The following is a 14,879-nucleotide window of genomic DNA, read 5'->3' as shown; positions in this document are numbered from 1 at the left end:
TCTCTTTTTCAAATTAGCAAAAAGCAATGACATCATTCATTCATTCATTTATTCGTCAAAGCAAATCATAGATTATTCGGTCTATGTTGGTTCGTTGAAATGTACACTCTCAGTAGCATGGATTAAAACTTTTACTACTCTGATTATTAGCAATAAAATTCCCCAACCACGTTGCAGGTCATGTGCTCTTAACGTACAGAAGCTCTACTATTTTGTTGCTGTGTGAAAATGCGTAATTTTGATGTCCTAATTGAACTTTTTTTACGATCTGATTAGTTGAATCCCACGTTGTTCGCCAAATATATTGTCGTCTAAATTAGATCGACAAAATTTCGCGCGCCGACAGTGAGTCTACCGCTCCGTCGAGTGGGGTTCTAACGTGTACGAACCGGATACAGCCAGTAGTGCGGGAACATTATTTTTCTACCGTGTTGACTTCGTGCCATTACACGGCGAGTGCATGCGATCGCGAATTTTGCGCTTTTTGGTCGCATCGCATCGCATCCACCAACGATGCCTGCTAGTCTGATCTTGGCGAGACTGGTTGGAGCCAATGCATTGCACCGCAACCGCAACGTCTCCGAGGATGAATTCACACCTCGCATGATAGCCAATAGACATCTGCACCGTACCTACTAGACGGCGACAAAGTACGCGAGCATTTCACCCGAAAATAAACCATCCGCTCGACATTAGACGAACTCACGGGACAGCTGTCGCCAGACTCGCTAGCTGTCAGTTGCAAATCCGCCCGACAGGCAGTACGATCGATAACAACAACTGATGCAGCGTAGCGTGAAGCAAGATCGCACAGCCAGACACTGCGGCTAGACGGTTTTAGTATGGTGCACGATACTAATTTTAGCGGTTGGTTGAACCGTTTCGGAAACACCTACCATGCAGCCGGAACGTCTGGGAAAGATAATGACATGTTTACGGATATGTCGCCAAGTTTCTCGAACAAGCATAGGCTGCAAAAGTCCTAATTATAGCATGTCAATCTTTTCTTGGCATATGTCATATCTCATATGTTTGTTTTGCAGCCAGCTTGTAGGTTGCATCTCCGGCAGGTATCAAAATCAGTAGAAAAAAATCCACTTTTAAGTACTAACAATGTTTAAGACTGGACACTTCTTTTGGTGGTTTTGATTGGGTTCTATTACTTGCAAGTCTGGAGTTCTCAGTAAATCCCAGTATTGATCTCGATACATTTCGAATGCTATCATTCTGTGTAAATTCACGTACCAGCAATGCTTATATAGTAACAATCACTTTTCAACCACAAATTTAAAATAAAGCATTTTGCCACAAAGTTAAACAAACCTCAACCATATCTGCAAGAAGCTTGGCTTGGCACAAAACACCATGATTACGAATGATTCAATCATACCTACTTGGTAGACGGGATGCATCACCTTGTTTATTTTTTATTTTTCCATTTTACTGCCTACTTGTTTGGCACCATCTTCGTTGCAGTCCTAATTATCATTTGCGGATTTATTTCAGAGAATGGTACCAAGTATATTTAATTTTATTTCTGACACTCGCTAGTATTTTTTTCTCGGTAAAAATCAGCAGCCGGCCAGGCAACTACAAATGTTTAGCGTAGTTCATCATGTTACATTTTATCAAATTGATAAAATATTTTGTATCCACTTTACTTTAATACATTGAATCAATGACTTTCGAAGGAAAGTATTATATTTGGTCTACAAAAAAAACAAATTTCCATCAAGAGATCTCCGAAGCAACCTCAGAAAAAATTTTGATAAAATCTCGCCTGATTTTTGAATAGGTCATAACTGCAAATGAGAGATTCCGAAATATTTTTTCGGACTAACTGGGTATACATGTACAGGCAAGATCTGTCAGATTTACAGTCACCCCAGTATTATGGTCCACCCAGTATTATGGGCCAGTCTATACTTTACGTTAGTTTTATACGTAACAAATTAATATTTAACTATCGAATATGAGTTCAATAAATAGCAGCAACATTCTGCTGCATGGTTGATAGCAATACACTCAGTTCCAATGCGTTAATTTTCTTAATTTTCCGATTATTGTCAGCTTCCTCCAATTGACTTTCGATTTGTCGTTATTTTTGCGGTTGTTATAAAAAGCTAAATAGCGGCGTAAATTTGTGTGTCTGATCATAAAATGGATGGAAATCGAGGGAATAGGTATGTATTCATAGAATTACGGTGAAACCACCTAGAAAAATGCATTTTCCGCTTTAATATACGAAATTAAACAATGGCCCATAATACTGGGAGCAACATTGACTTTTCCCAGTATTATGGGTCAAGCATATAGATCAACAGTATTCGCTGTATATGACTATAATTGTAATTTTTTTCTCAGTAAAACGAAAAAACGAGCAAGGAAAATCAATATCCAGAAATCGAAGCTCTATGATCTATGACGCTCTTGATCTAGCAAGACTTTCCGAAAAAAATCGAGAAGTTGCAAGGGATCACAATCTACCGTACAGTACAGTTCCGCGTTATTTTTGGAAACCACCCAAAACTAATAAGCCAGGACCAAATACTTTTCTTCTTCTTGAACTTACTTTACTTAGTTGGCTTGCCGTTCTAAGACAAAGCCTGATGAACAAAGTTTCTCCAATGCACTCGGTTGTGGGCCAACGCTCTCCAATTTCTCAGACTCGCTCCACCTAGTCTAACCATCTTGCTCGCTGCACCCCTGGTAGTCTTATTCCTACCGGATGTGAGGCAAATACTTTGCAGGGTAGTTGTTCGGCATTCTTGCAACTTGTCCTGCCTATCGTGTCCGGATAGCATTAGCCGCCTTTTGTATACTTGCCATGTTCTATCCTGGAGACCATCACCTTGATGAAGCCCTCTGCGTGATTCGAATGAACTTGACAATCTACTCGAAATCCAAACACAGCACTGAGTACCATCCATCATAGATTGAATCAGTTTGATGAGCTTCCTGAAGAAGAAGCTAAAATTGATTCGAATCTCAACTCACTCAGACAGTATTAGATACAACAAGATCACTCAATCGCGAGAACTACACACACACACACACACACAGGCGCGCGCGCACGCTTTTCTCTAAATAAACCCAATTTTGTTTTACTGACCCATAATACTGGGAGCATTGACCCACAATTCTGACCAGGTGGCCCATAATACTGGGAATGGAACATGCTTACATTTTGTTGTTCTGCACAAAAGTGTGTAATTTTGGAATAAGTTTGCCTACAGAACATCAAATTATGATATATTTATAACCAATTAAGTTATAAATAAACTGTAAATTATTTAAATCTGTGTTTCTACCAATAATTTTGTAGCATCATCATGCTTAACTGGCCCATAATACTGGGATGACTGTATCTGGTGTAAAAAATTTGAATAATTGCGGATTATTTCTTATAAAAACTCGCAATAAAATATGGATCGTGTTTACGTATAACGAAGAGGGTGCATGACCCTAGATAAAAAAAGTCCATATTACTATTCTGCCCATGGATGCATAGTTGACGTAACGACCAACACCATCATTGTTGAGAAAACGCATTTCCACTTAGTCTATTGAGTGGAGTGAATTTCGCAACTGTCAATTTAGTAGAGATTATTGTCGAAAGAGGGCCAATGGGATTTCGTGATTCGTTTCTCATTTATTGTATTCAAAAAATGCATACGCCAGTTTATGCGAATAAACACACTGTTTATTCTCATAGCTTGGCGTAAAGCCCGTGAAAAGTAGATTGCTCATCGAGCAAAACATTGCGAATAGTTTCTATATGTTCACACATAGATTTCTGCAATGTGCGCAATAAATGAACTTTATGTGCCCTATAAAACTGACAGATTTATTGTGGTTTGACAAGCAACCCTAATAAGATCAATTTTGATCAGGGATGGAAAAAAACCGCTTCTAGTGATCAAGATTATAGAAGCGATCAGACTCAGATTCATTCACATCGCAATAAACTTTATGTGCCAAACAGTTATCATTTATGTGTTTTTAATGTGGGTGGATAGTATTTATATGTGGCACATGATAATCATATGGATTATTATATGGAAATTTACCATTAGTTATGTGCAGATTATTTTGAGTGTATGCTAGATGATTATGCGGGGAGTAACGTCAACTATGCAGAGTAGCTCTATTTTCCCAAATTTTCAAATATCTTCGAACAAACAAGTGTTGCTTGAGCATTGGACATGTATATTACATAGTTAAGAATGCGTAGTACCGAAAAAGTACATTTTTGCCAATTTTGCTTTAACGTCAACTATGAATCCATGGGCAGTATTTATGTGATTATACTACGATCAGAGAACAAAAGCCTGAAAGTGAAGAATATCATGCCATCAGCGCATATATATATTCACTATATAGTGAAGAGCAGGCTTATGTCGTGCTCTGAAAATAATCTCAATTCTTAACAATTTTACTGTAAAGCGTAGAAGTGGAATTGATTTGCTCTCTCTCTCCTCTCTCTCTCTCTCTCTGTTCCATACAAATTCACGCTCCCAAGGTCATGGAACAAATCGTTTCAGACCGTATAGTTGCCTGTCTGATATTCTCTCTGTAACGAACGGAGGAACGGAGGAAATGGTCTCTAGTCTCTAGTGTGTGAAGAAAGAAAAATCTCTATCATGTTAGCTGTGATCAGCGCAAGATGTGCTATTGTTTAGAGAAAACAGTATTTGGCATTCTTCGGAAGCAGAGCAAACAATTACACAGAAGGCGAAAGCACTTCGTCGCTGTGCGAAACAGATTTCTCCGTCTCCTTGTGATTATGATGAGCAAAACCAAGCCTAGTGAAAATTTCTATTTGCCGTGAAAGGAAAAAATTCAACTACGTATTGAAAGCATGCCAGCATTGACGAACATGTTACCGTTTTAATTCATTTTTACTTTTGTTATAGTATATAAAGGCCGAGTCACATATACCAATCGATAGAGCTCGACGAACTGAGCATTGTGTGTGTGTGTGTGTGTGTGTGTGTGTGTGTGTGTGTGTGTGTGTGTGTGTGTGTGTGTGTGTGTGTGTGTGTGTGTGTGTGTGTGTGTGTGTGTGTGTGTGTGTGCAGCTCAGTTTCTATCGCCTGTTTATCGGATATGGCTGAACCGATTTATGCGCTATTGGTCTCATTTGAAATTAATATTTTTTTAAACGATGGTTTTACAATTGATGGAGGAACGGTAGGGGAAAGTAATGAAAAATTTTTGGGAAAGGAGGGGAAAGAGTGGAAAAGAAGGGGGGTAATAGGTAGCTACGCTTAACAAGTTCTCGTTGTGACTCCTATCTTTTGTCACATGAAAGCGGCTCATTTGAAAGGTATTATTGCCTAGTATATCACTATTGAATTGTTTCGTGGTCCGATGTTTCGTTTAAGAGTTATAAGCAAAAATGTGAAAACTACCGGACACGATTTTCTCCGGAACCGCACAACCGATTTCAATGATCTTAGTACCAAATGAAAGCTCTTGTTATCATAAAAATTATCAGGTAACTTTATTGAAAACAAACAAGTAGTTTAAAAGTTATTCTTAAAAGCGTGTTTTGACAAGGTCAAAACGCCATGTTTCTCAGAGATGGCCAGACCGATTTATACGCTATTAGTCTCATTTGAAAGGTAATATAACCGGATAGATCATTATTGAATTGTTTTTTGATTGGACCTTTAGTTTGAAAGTTATGAGCAATTAAAGTTACACGTTAAAATTTACAATAATTTATAGCGATTTTAACCAAGATAATTTATCTTGTTTCAATTATTTTAATATTGAATGAGAGGTCTTAATACTGCAAATGTATCTGTCAAATTTCATAAGGATTGGTTCTACTGATCAAAAGATATTTAAAAATGATTGATGAAATTTATTCAAGAAAACTTTAATGGCCAAACCTTCAAAGAGACCAAACCTCAAAAACAGAATAATAGTAAAAATGTGTAAAACTGTTCAACGGGTGTTACTTTGGAGCAGTTAATTAATAGAATATAGCACATTTTCTTACAGTTTTAGGGTGACCGTGAATCCGCCTAATAGGGTGATACAAATTTCTGTTTCTTATACGCGTCCAAAAAATAGCGTCTTCACAAAAATGGTAGAACACATTAAAATAAGCAACTTTGCTGCATATAGTAACTATCTATCTCCTACTGCTTGCGAAATTTAATGATTTGTTTAAAAAAACCACTCTAAAATCAATTCTGCTCAAAAATTTTGCACACGATGTTTTCATTGCTTTCAAATGTTCTACAAAGTTATTTAGTAGGTTAAAATACACTCTGAAGATTGTTTATCGCTAGGATGCATGTGGATGATAACTAGCACGTTAACAACCAGTTGAATTAAGTTCCGAAGACGTGTCGATATAATCATTTCCAGCTCAAAACGCTCAAAAAGCTCAAAAAGAACTTTTACTCGACTATTTTCGATTGGAATTGAAATGTAAAAATAGTTTATTTCTAAATCTATATTTCCGTCTGGTCCGAGCCCACACAATTGTGTAGGTGAGACCTGACTACTTTTAAAAATATTTCCTTTCTTTTCTAAACGTCGTACCTTTACATATATGGCACCAATCTCTTGTGTAAACTTCGTAACACGTAAAAAAATAGAAAACAGCTGAATAGAAGTCTTTTTTGTACTTGTTTTAATTATTGTCTAGTCTTCAAAATATTGTGAAAACAGCAAAAAGTTTTATCTGTCGTATTTTCTTATTGGATCCGTATTTCGAAATTGCTTAGATAAAAAATTATTGGTAATAAGTATTTCTAATTAATGTAATTATAAATTTAAAGGAAATTTTTTTTGATCGATTTTTATACAACATGTCTTCAAAGAACCGCCTTAGATTGACCTTCAATAAAAAAATATGTTGGCAAATTTTGGAATCATTTTCCCGGAGATATTCCAGATCACAGTGGCATTATTTTTACATGCCATAAGTAACAGATGAAATAAAACGAAATCTGCTGCTGCCATCTCATTTTAGGTCAGTAAGAATGAATGCATTATACCATAGAGTACTTGTTCTTGCTCCACACTACGGAACTTCCGTTTAGAGTACTACCAGAACCAAAAACAGGTCATTTATAAATTGTAAAATAATAAAGAAGTGTGGCAAGTGAAGTATTCAACTACGGGATTTTCTAAGACAAATTCTTGGATCAACATTTGAATGTTTTTAAGCCAATCTAGACATTCCGGTATATCTGTTGTATTAAGGTTAGTAAAAATTTAACTTGCAAATAGTTGCTTGTATTTCCATAGCTACGTAACGACCGCTGCTTCAGAAGCTGAAGTCTACGAGCCTCGAGCCTCACTCTAAACTAAACGGGGTCAACTCGATTCAATTCTGTGGACTTCTTTACACAAAGTAATCAAGGTTTTATGTTTTGTTTTTTCAAAGCCTGGCTTGGTATAGTCCAAAAAGGGTAAAAAATGTTAAAAATGGGGGAAAATGAGCAAAATGGAGCACTTCCCGATGACAAACACGAAAGCGGTAGGCAAGATGCGATTCTTCGGAAATTTTTAGATAAGATCACCTACATTTTATCAGCCTGCAGGCCATATCTGAATTGCGTCCGTTTTTTCGGCTCGTTTTTGCCCATAGTGCAATGGTATAAGATAAAGCCGAACCTACACAATTGTGTAGGTTGCTAAATTTAACAAACGTTTATTGCAATGTGTAGAATACACTGGTTTTGGTATCTCGAGAGATAAAAAAAATGTATTGATGCAAAAACCAAAAATATTGTAACTAAAACCCTCTGTGCTTAAAGGGATAAGTGAATGAAAATAAAAAGGTTTGACAAAACGGGTTTTTTTTAAAGGAGCTGCTACCACTAATCGTTGGCACCAAATTTAAAATTTTTGCTTTCTGACCTAAAATGAACAATCTGACTAAAGTTGGTTCATATCCATGAAGGTCGATCACACGGTTATCGGAGAGTTTACATGAGTTGACTTTAATAGATAATTAGATTTCACTTCTGAATAACTTGAGAACGGCTGGGCATAAGAAACAGTTTATATAAGAATTTAGTTCAAAGTGAAGCATATAGAATTTGACTCTGTCAGTTATATAAAAATTACAAATTCAAATACAAATCAAAAATAATATTTGAGCTGGAAATGCCCATATCAAATGACATATAAGATGGTATAACAAAGGTTCCTTTCACCACTAAAAGCAAAGTCGTGGGCTTAAACCGTCATTAGTCATTACTCTTCTTTATCGACAGACTTCGCAGCCAGGTTAAGGAACCAGTGTAACGATCCTACTGACTCTATCAAGCAAGCACCGCCTAGCCGAGATTCGAACATGCGTCGACTGGCTTGTTAGACCAGCACCGTACCTCGAAGCTAAGTGGGCGGTTTTTTCACCACTAGGTGGATTAAATCGGGTACTATTAGAGTAAACTCTCTTTACTATTCTGTTCGTTTCTTTCTCTTAGAAGAACACTATTAGGAAGTTTTGTTACGAATTTCAAAGAAAAAAGTTATGCTTCACTACATGTAGTGCACTCGGCATTTTTATAACTAAAAAAAATTTTCAACCTTTTCCGTAAAGTATCTGAAAATCCGTAGATAAGAGAACAAAAATGAAATAAAGGAAATAAAGGAAACATGATCCGTAGAACTACGGATAAACTCGTATACACGTAGAACTACGGATAAATCCGCATTCCGGCGTTTACTGCTTACCAGTGTTCCAATTTATTACCTATGTATCTCAGTTTGGTTTGGAGTGAAGTTTGGAACACAACTCTGTTCTCTAATTTTGATTTTATTTCAATTTATTTTTAAATTTCGTTATTATTCTTGGCAATATTCAAAATTTATTATGAAAGAATCTAAAGTAAATCGCATATCAACTCAATCCTGCTATACTAAATGCTTGAGCTTCTTGTATCTAAGTTTGATACACTCAAGTACTTTTTTACACGGTTTAGTTTTTTGAGTATTGAGAACGGGGTAACTTGGACCATTCATTTATTTCTCAATACATTTGGGAGTAGCTCGACATTCCTACCACAAGAATTAATCCAGACGAAGTTGATCAGGCCCAAATGACGTAAGGTTCAATGCTGACTATTAGAAATCAATGCTTTTTTAAGAGACAAAAATTACAGAAGTTGAATTTGATTCGGAAGAACTGATGTCACCATTCAATGACACTGGATAGCATATGCAACAACTGATTAATTTAACTGATTCGTTCGACTTGTATGTAGCATTTTCCGTCGTTTATTATTACTTAACTACCAGTACCTTTTTTGTCTCGAACCTGTACCGCACGAATCCCTACTAAACAGTTTGCGGAAATTTTCACTTTCTTCGTTCCACTTTCGAAATACGTGCAAGGGCACAAACACCTCACGAAGTACACACCCCCGATGACACATTTCCCATGTCGCTTCCGATCCCAACGTTTCACTTTTCCGACGAGATGCACAAGCGCATTACCCATTCGTTTGAACATTCGCCATCCCTTCTCGCTTCACATATTCATAAAAAGGGCTTGCTGATGGCAGTGAAAAATATGATGACAAGAGCCTGACAAATCGACCGTCGACTGTATAAGGCTACACTTGGCACGTCCTTACGGGCGGCCCTACCACACACCGACCGGGACTGACGAGCGAAGGTAAACATTTCAAAATCAGCTGTCTGAACCGACCTGGAGACGCCAGAGAGTCTAGCATGTCCGCGCATCACATGGTTCCGAAGGCCGAAGCTCGCACGAGCAAAACATAAACATCCCATCCTACCAACCGAAATGATCACACGGAAGCACCCACTTCTCACCGCGATGATTTACCGCCCACTGTCTCTGCTTCCCGCCACCCGCACACCACTTCCGATATTGATGCAAAAAGGCTCACCCGTTTTAACCAATATGGCTGACAGCAGCAGCCAGCAGAGAAGATTTTTCTTCAACACCATTTTTTCACCAGCTGCGGTGATCCTTTCGGTTTGATTTTACCGAACTCCTGTAGAGCACTTGTTCCTTCACGGAATACACAACATATCACATGGATTGTACTGTTTAAATTGCACTTTTTCAGTTGAATAAGTTTTCTGCTTTTCCGCAGTAGAGAGCGTGAAAAGTGTGTCCTCACAGTAGCACGGTCAACACTTATCTCCTGTTTGCTAGGCGACCGTTCTCACGGGGATCCTGTTTAATGATGATTGTGACGAAGCCAATGACAATGCCACTGATGGTGATGACGATGATGATTTTGATGATGACAACGATGCAATTGTTGAATCCAGCGTACACTAAGGACACGAAATTTCGCGCGCGTGTTCAGTTTTTCGACTTGAGAGACTTTTCCGCATGCGAGCTCGTGTGTTATTATTTTTGCGGGCTTCTTGCGGCACTGCGGGGCGGCAGAAAAGCAACGCGTTCTAGGTATATTTTTATTCTTGTGCCGCAGAAATTATCTGACTTGCAAGACCGTTAGCAGACGACTAACTGGCTGCCGGGGTGAACACGCTATCAGTGGCAAACACTGCCAGATCTCGCCCAATCCGCGCGCGCGAGACTGTAAGAGCCGGTGCGATCGGTAAATTTTCAAAATAATTTGTTTTTAGCTTTTCTGTCGCTTGTCGTACTGAAATAGCAGTAGGCATTAAAAGTAGCTCAGCACGAAATTCCCTTCACTCTCTATCGAAATAGTTGCGATAGTTAACAATATTTCGAATAACTGAAAATCGTTTAAGGTCGATCAATTATTATTGAAGCGTGCTCATCCCAAATGGCACTGTGAGATTTATTATATACTTGTAACTCGAATTGGTCATAAACACCGCAATAAGTGTGCAATAAAACTCACTATTGCTTGGGATATCTGCGTCCGTGTTGAATAGTGGTTTGAATACATCTATTTATTTAATTTGACTTTTTCACACTAAATTGCCTTTTCCAGTTTTCAAAAAAAAAATTTAAGAGCATCTTGAAAACAAAAAAAAAGGTATTTCATGCATCGCCATGCTATGTCATCGACCTTAACGAACCATTCTTGATTGATGACTTGAATTCACGTACGCATCTTTTAATCAACGTTTTCGCACATTGGTTCTTGCAAGCACAGAAGACATGTCAAACGATATTTTTTAGCAGAAGTATCCGCTTCCTTGCAGTTAAAAATGGTACACCATGCTTCTCCATTGCATTATCAAAGCTTTCTCTATATTGAAGCTTGTATCATCAATTTCTTTAAAACATTGTACCACAAAATTTATTTAGCAAAAATTGATTTACTTCTCAAGGCTTACGCTAATTCAGAAGAAGGTTCCCTAGATGCCAAATTTGAAAAAATGGGTCTAAGTTTTCTAAACAGAATATGTTCACAATGTTTGAACAAAATCGGTGTACTTTCTAAATTGCATTGGACTCGGAGTTTTTGACAAAATTGTAGATAACTTAACGTTCAGTAGAATACTTCGTGATACATTTATGTAATTATTCGACTGCCAGCCGAGTTTTAACGGTAATTCTGTAATCTTAAGCAAGATTAGCTTTTTTCGCCATTATTCTTTTCAGGAAAAATTGCCAAAAGTGTTGAAACAGTTTAAAAATTGCATTGGGAAACCTTTTCAAACGTAAAGTAAGCCATCAAAAGAAATAAATTTATTATAATTATCTAATGACACAAGTTAATAAAATAAAACAAAAAGCGTGAACTCAGTAAGCTGAAGGTGATGTTTCATATAAAATTGGCAGCTGCATCAATTTTAAATCTCTTTTTATCACATTAAAGGGGAGAAAATTTGCCATCAATTAGCTAAACTTCACTTTTTTGTAATAATAGTTCTAAGAATAGTAATAGTGAATAGAAAGTGAGAAAGTGATACACTATTCTAAGAATAGAATAGTGTAAGAATAGTAATAATAGTACTGCAGATATTTGTGAATTTGTTCACAACAAAACAAAAAAGAACGCATTTTTTTGAATAATTTCCAATTCATTAAAGATTTTGGACAAGTTTTACTAACGCATTTTGGAAATTTTTCCGTTACCAAACCGACGATACCAAACGGGAAGTCAACCAGTAAAATTAATGTGCTCTAAATGGGATGAACCCAATTCGATTCTGTAGACTTCTTTATACAAAATTATTAGGGTTTTAAGTGAGTTTTAAGAGAAAAAATCTCAAATGTTTGCTTAGTATAGTCCAATAAGTGCAAAAACTGTTAAAAATAAGAGAGAATTAGCAAAATGGGACACTTCCCGATGACAAACAGGAAAGGGGTTCGCACCACACGGTTCTCCGGAAAGTTTTACATAGGATAACCTATTTTAGGCTGGCTGGCTGTATTTTAATTCCGTCCATTTTTTTGCTCGTTTTTGCCCATTGGTTTATCTCGTATAGTGGTGGTGCTATAAGGCTATAATATCGCTATAATAAGGGTAAACAGCCTTATAAAGAGCAATAGTTAATACGATAGGGCAATAATGTAGATTATAACTAACTCTATACATAACAATTTGAAAGCTCCGGGATACAATGCTGGTCTAACAAGCCAGTCGTCGTATGTTCGAATCTCGACTGGGGCTTTACATTAGCCCCGTAATTTTCTTGTACTCTAATAACCGGCTGCGAAGTCTGTCGGTAAAGTAGGATGGTGTACTTAAGGAAGGGTCAAGTTCTTCGTATTGCACCTTCCAAGGCAATGTTGAATAGCAGTTTAGAGAGCATCCCGTTGCTTCAGTCCAACCAACGTCATGAATGCAGCTAAGGTCTCACTCGCTGTTCTAACGCATGATTTGGACCCATTTAGCATCGCATGAACCAGCTCATTTCGTTTGACTGAATCGTACGCCTCCTTAAAGTCTACAAACAGATGATGTGTCTGCAAGTTGTACTCCCTGAACTTGTCTAGTAACTGACGCAGGGTAAACATCTGATCCATCGTGGAGCGAATCTCACGAAAACCAGTATGGTACTCATCGACAAAGGACTCCGCTAACGGTCTCAGTCTGCACAGGATGCGGGAGAGCACCTTATAGGCAGAATTGAACAGTGTAATTGCTGGATAGTTTTTACACTCGAATCGATGCCCCTTTTTAAAAATTGGGCAAATAAGGTCATCCAACCAATCCTCCGGCATTTGTTCTTCCTCCCAGATCCTGACAAGGATCCAGTGGATTGCTTTATACAGCCGCTCACAACCCCACTTTTAGAAGTTCAGCCGTGATACCGTTATTCCCAGCAACCTTACCGTTTTTCAGCTCACCGGTTGCCTTCTTAACCTACTCCTGTGTCGGTGGCTCCACAGCTTGGCCATCGTTATCCTTATCCTGTCCATTCTTATCCTGTCCATGCTGATCTCCGCGTTTACTTCGCCATTCAACAGTGCCTGGAAGTGCTCCTTCCACCTGGCTGCTACCGCCGTTTTGTCACTAAGCAGATTGCCAGCACTATCATTGCACATCACAGGCATGGCAAAATTCCTGCATCTCACCGTTTTGTAGAAACTCCGTATGCCGTTGCTGGCGTATCGCTCCTCTGCGTCGCCCGCCCAAGTAACAATTCTAAAGCCACTTGGTTTTACTTGAATTTTATAAACGTTTTATTGTGGTGTCAACCTTTACCTCTGGTTTTATTGTGGCAATATGCAATACCAAGAGGATACGAGTCCAAACATACTTATAACTAGCTAAAAGCTAAAATAATAATACTGTTGATAAAGCAAATGTATTATGGTTGCTTATATTACCACGTTAAAACCTGTTGGGTGCACCACGTCCCTTATAAACTTACCTTAAGTGTGGCGTACAAAATGGCGCACCAATCAAAATTGATCTTATCGCGATTGCTTGTCAAACCGCAATAAATCTATTAGTTATATCTATAACTGTTATTATCAATCGGTTTTCCTGTCAGAAGAAGAAACTAAAATGATTTTGCTAGAAATGGAGATTGACTACCTGAATATATTTATTTTGTTAAAACAACCAGTTTTCGAAAATTGCAAAATTTCAGTGGCGCGTTGATTTTATCCACCTATCATATCAATATGCACGATAAAATTAAACGCGCAAATGCTGCAAACCAACGGAATTTCTTAAAATTTATTAAATATTCTATAATAGGATATTTTATTATGGTCGCCATAAACCAAATCCATCAGAATAATCTGACAGTAAAACATTAACTTTGCTGCTTACGGAAGTATTTTCAAGTTGATGAAGCTGGCGAGCTTATTTAGCTTTTACCAGAGCGAAAAGCGAAAAGCTTTATTAAATTATGGCGATGGCTGTCAAACAGCGAAAGCTCTACCGGTTTTTTTGGTGCTTTCAGCAGAGCGTGATACGACTACTTTAGCTTATAACCGGATTCTTATAGAGGTTATGAAAACATTCAGAGCAGTGGGCCACTTGGTCGCAAAGAACCGGTCATCAGAAAGTTCTGGTGGAGCTCATAGTTTTATTAGCGGTTTTATAAAATTGGTCATGAAAACCACTACACGGATGTAATAAAACTTAGAAATGTTACTTGGGCGGCGAGTACGTGATCCTCGTACTTGCGTTTTTTTAGACGATGGTTTCTTTTTTCCGCAGTTCTAGGCTCTCTGTACCTCTCTCTATTTTGACGCGTTACCGCAGTGAGCATGCGATTCCTGGTGCTTTTCATCTGTCACTCTCTGGCATTCGGCATCAAACCAGCTGTTACGCTGTCTTCCACGCGTCGTGCCTACCACCTCTCTCACAGCTATTTCAATGGCTTCATGCATGTTTCTCCACAGTCCATTTATATCTTCTCCTTCTACCCGCTGTTCTGCGATTCGTTGATCAAGCATTCTGGCGTACTCAACTGACACGCCATTCTTCTGACCACGGCAAAATTTATGAGCCTCAAACCGT

The 14,879-nt window shown here is 38.0% G+C and overlaps 1 protein-coding gene across 1 annotated transcript in view; it reads right to left on the bottom strand.

Annotated features, from left to right (window-relative positions):
* LOC128741813 (uncharacterized) overlaps positions 1–9,951 on the bottom strand; it is a 39,703-nt gene extending 29,752 nt beyond the window's left edge. Inside the window, exon 1 of the mRNA XM_053837873.1 lies at positions 9,891–9,951. Within this exon, the coding sequence (XP_053693848.1) occupies positions 9,891–9,951 (61 nt within the window). The remainder of the gene's footprint in view (positions 1–9,890) is intronic.
* Between the last annotated feature and the right edge of the window lie 4,928 nt (positions 9,952–14,879).

This window comes from Sabethes cyaneus, chromosome 3 (genome assembly GCF_943734655.1).
Source record: "Sabethes cyaneus chromosome 3, idSabCyanKW18_F2, whole genome shotgun sequence".
Classification (NCBI taxonomy): Eukaryota; Metazoa; Arthropoda; class Insecta; order Diptera; family Culicidae; genus Sabethes; species Sabethes cyaneus.
This window is presented reverse-complemented; position numbering and strand designations above follow the sequence as displayed.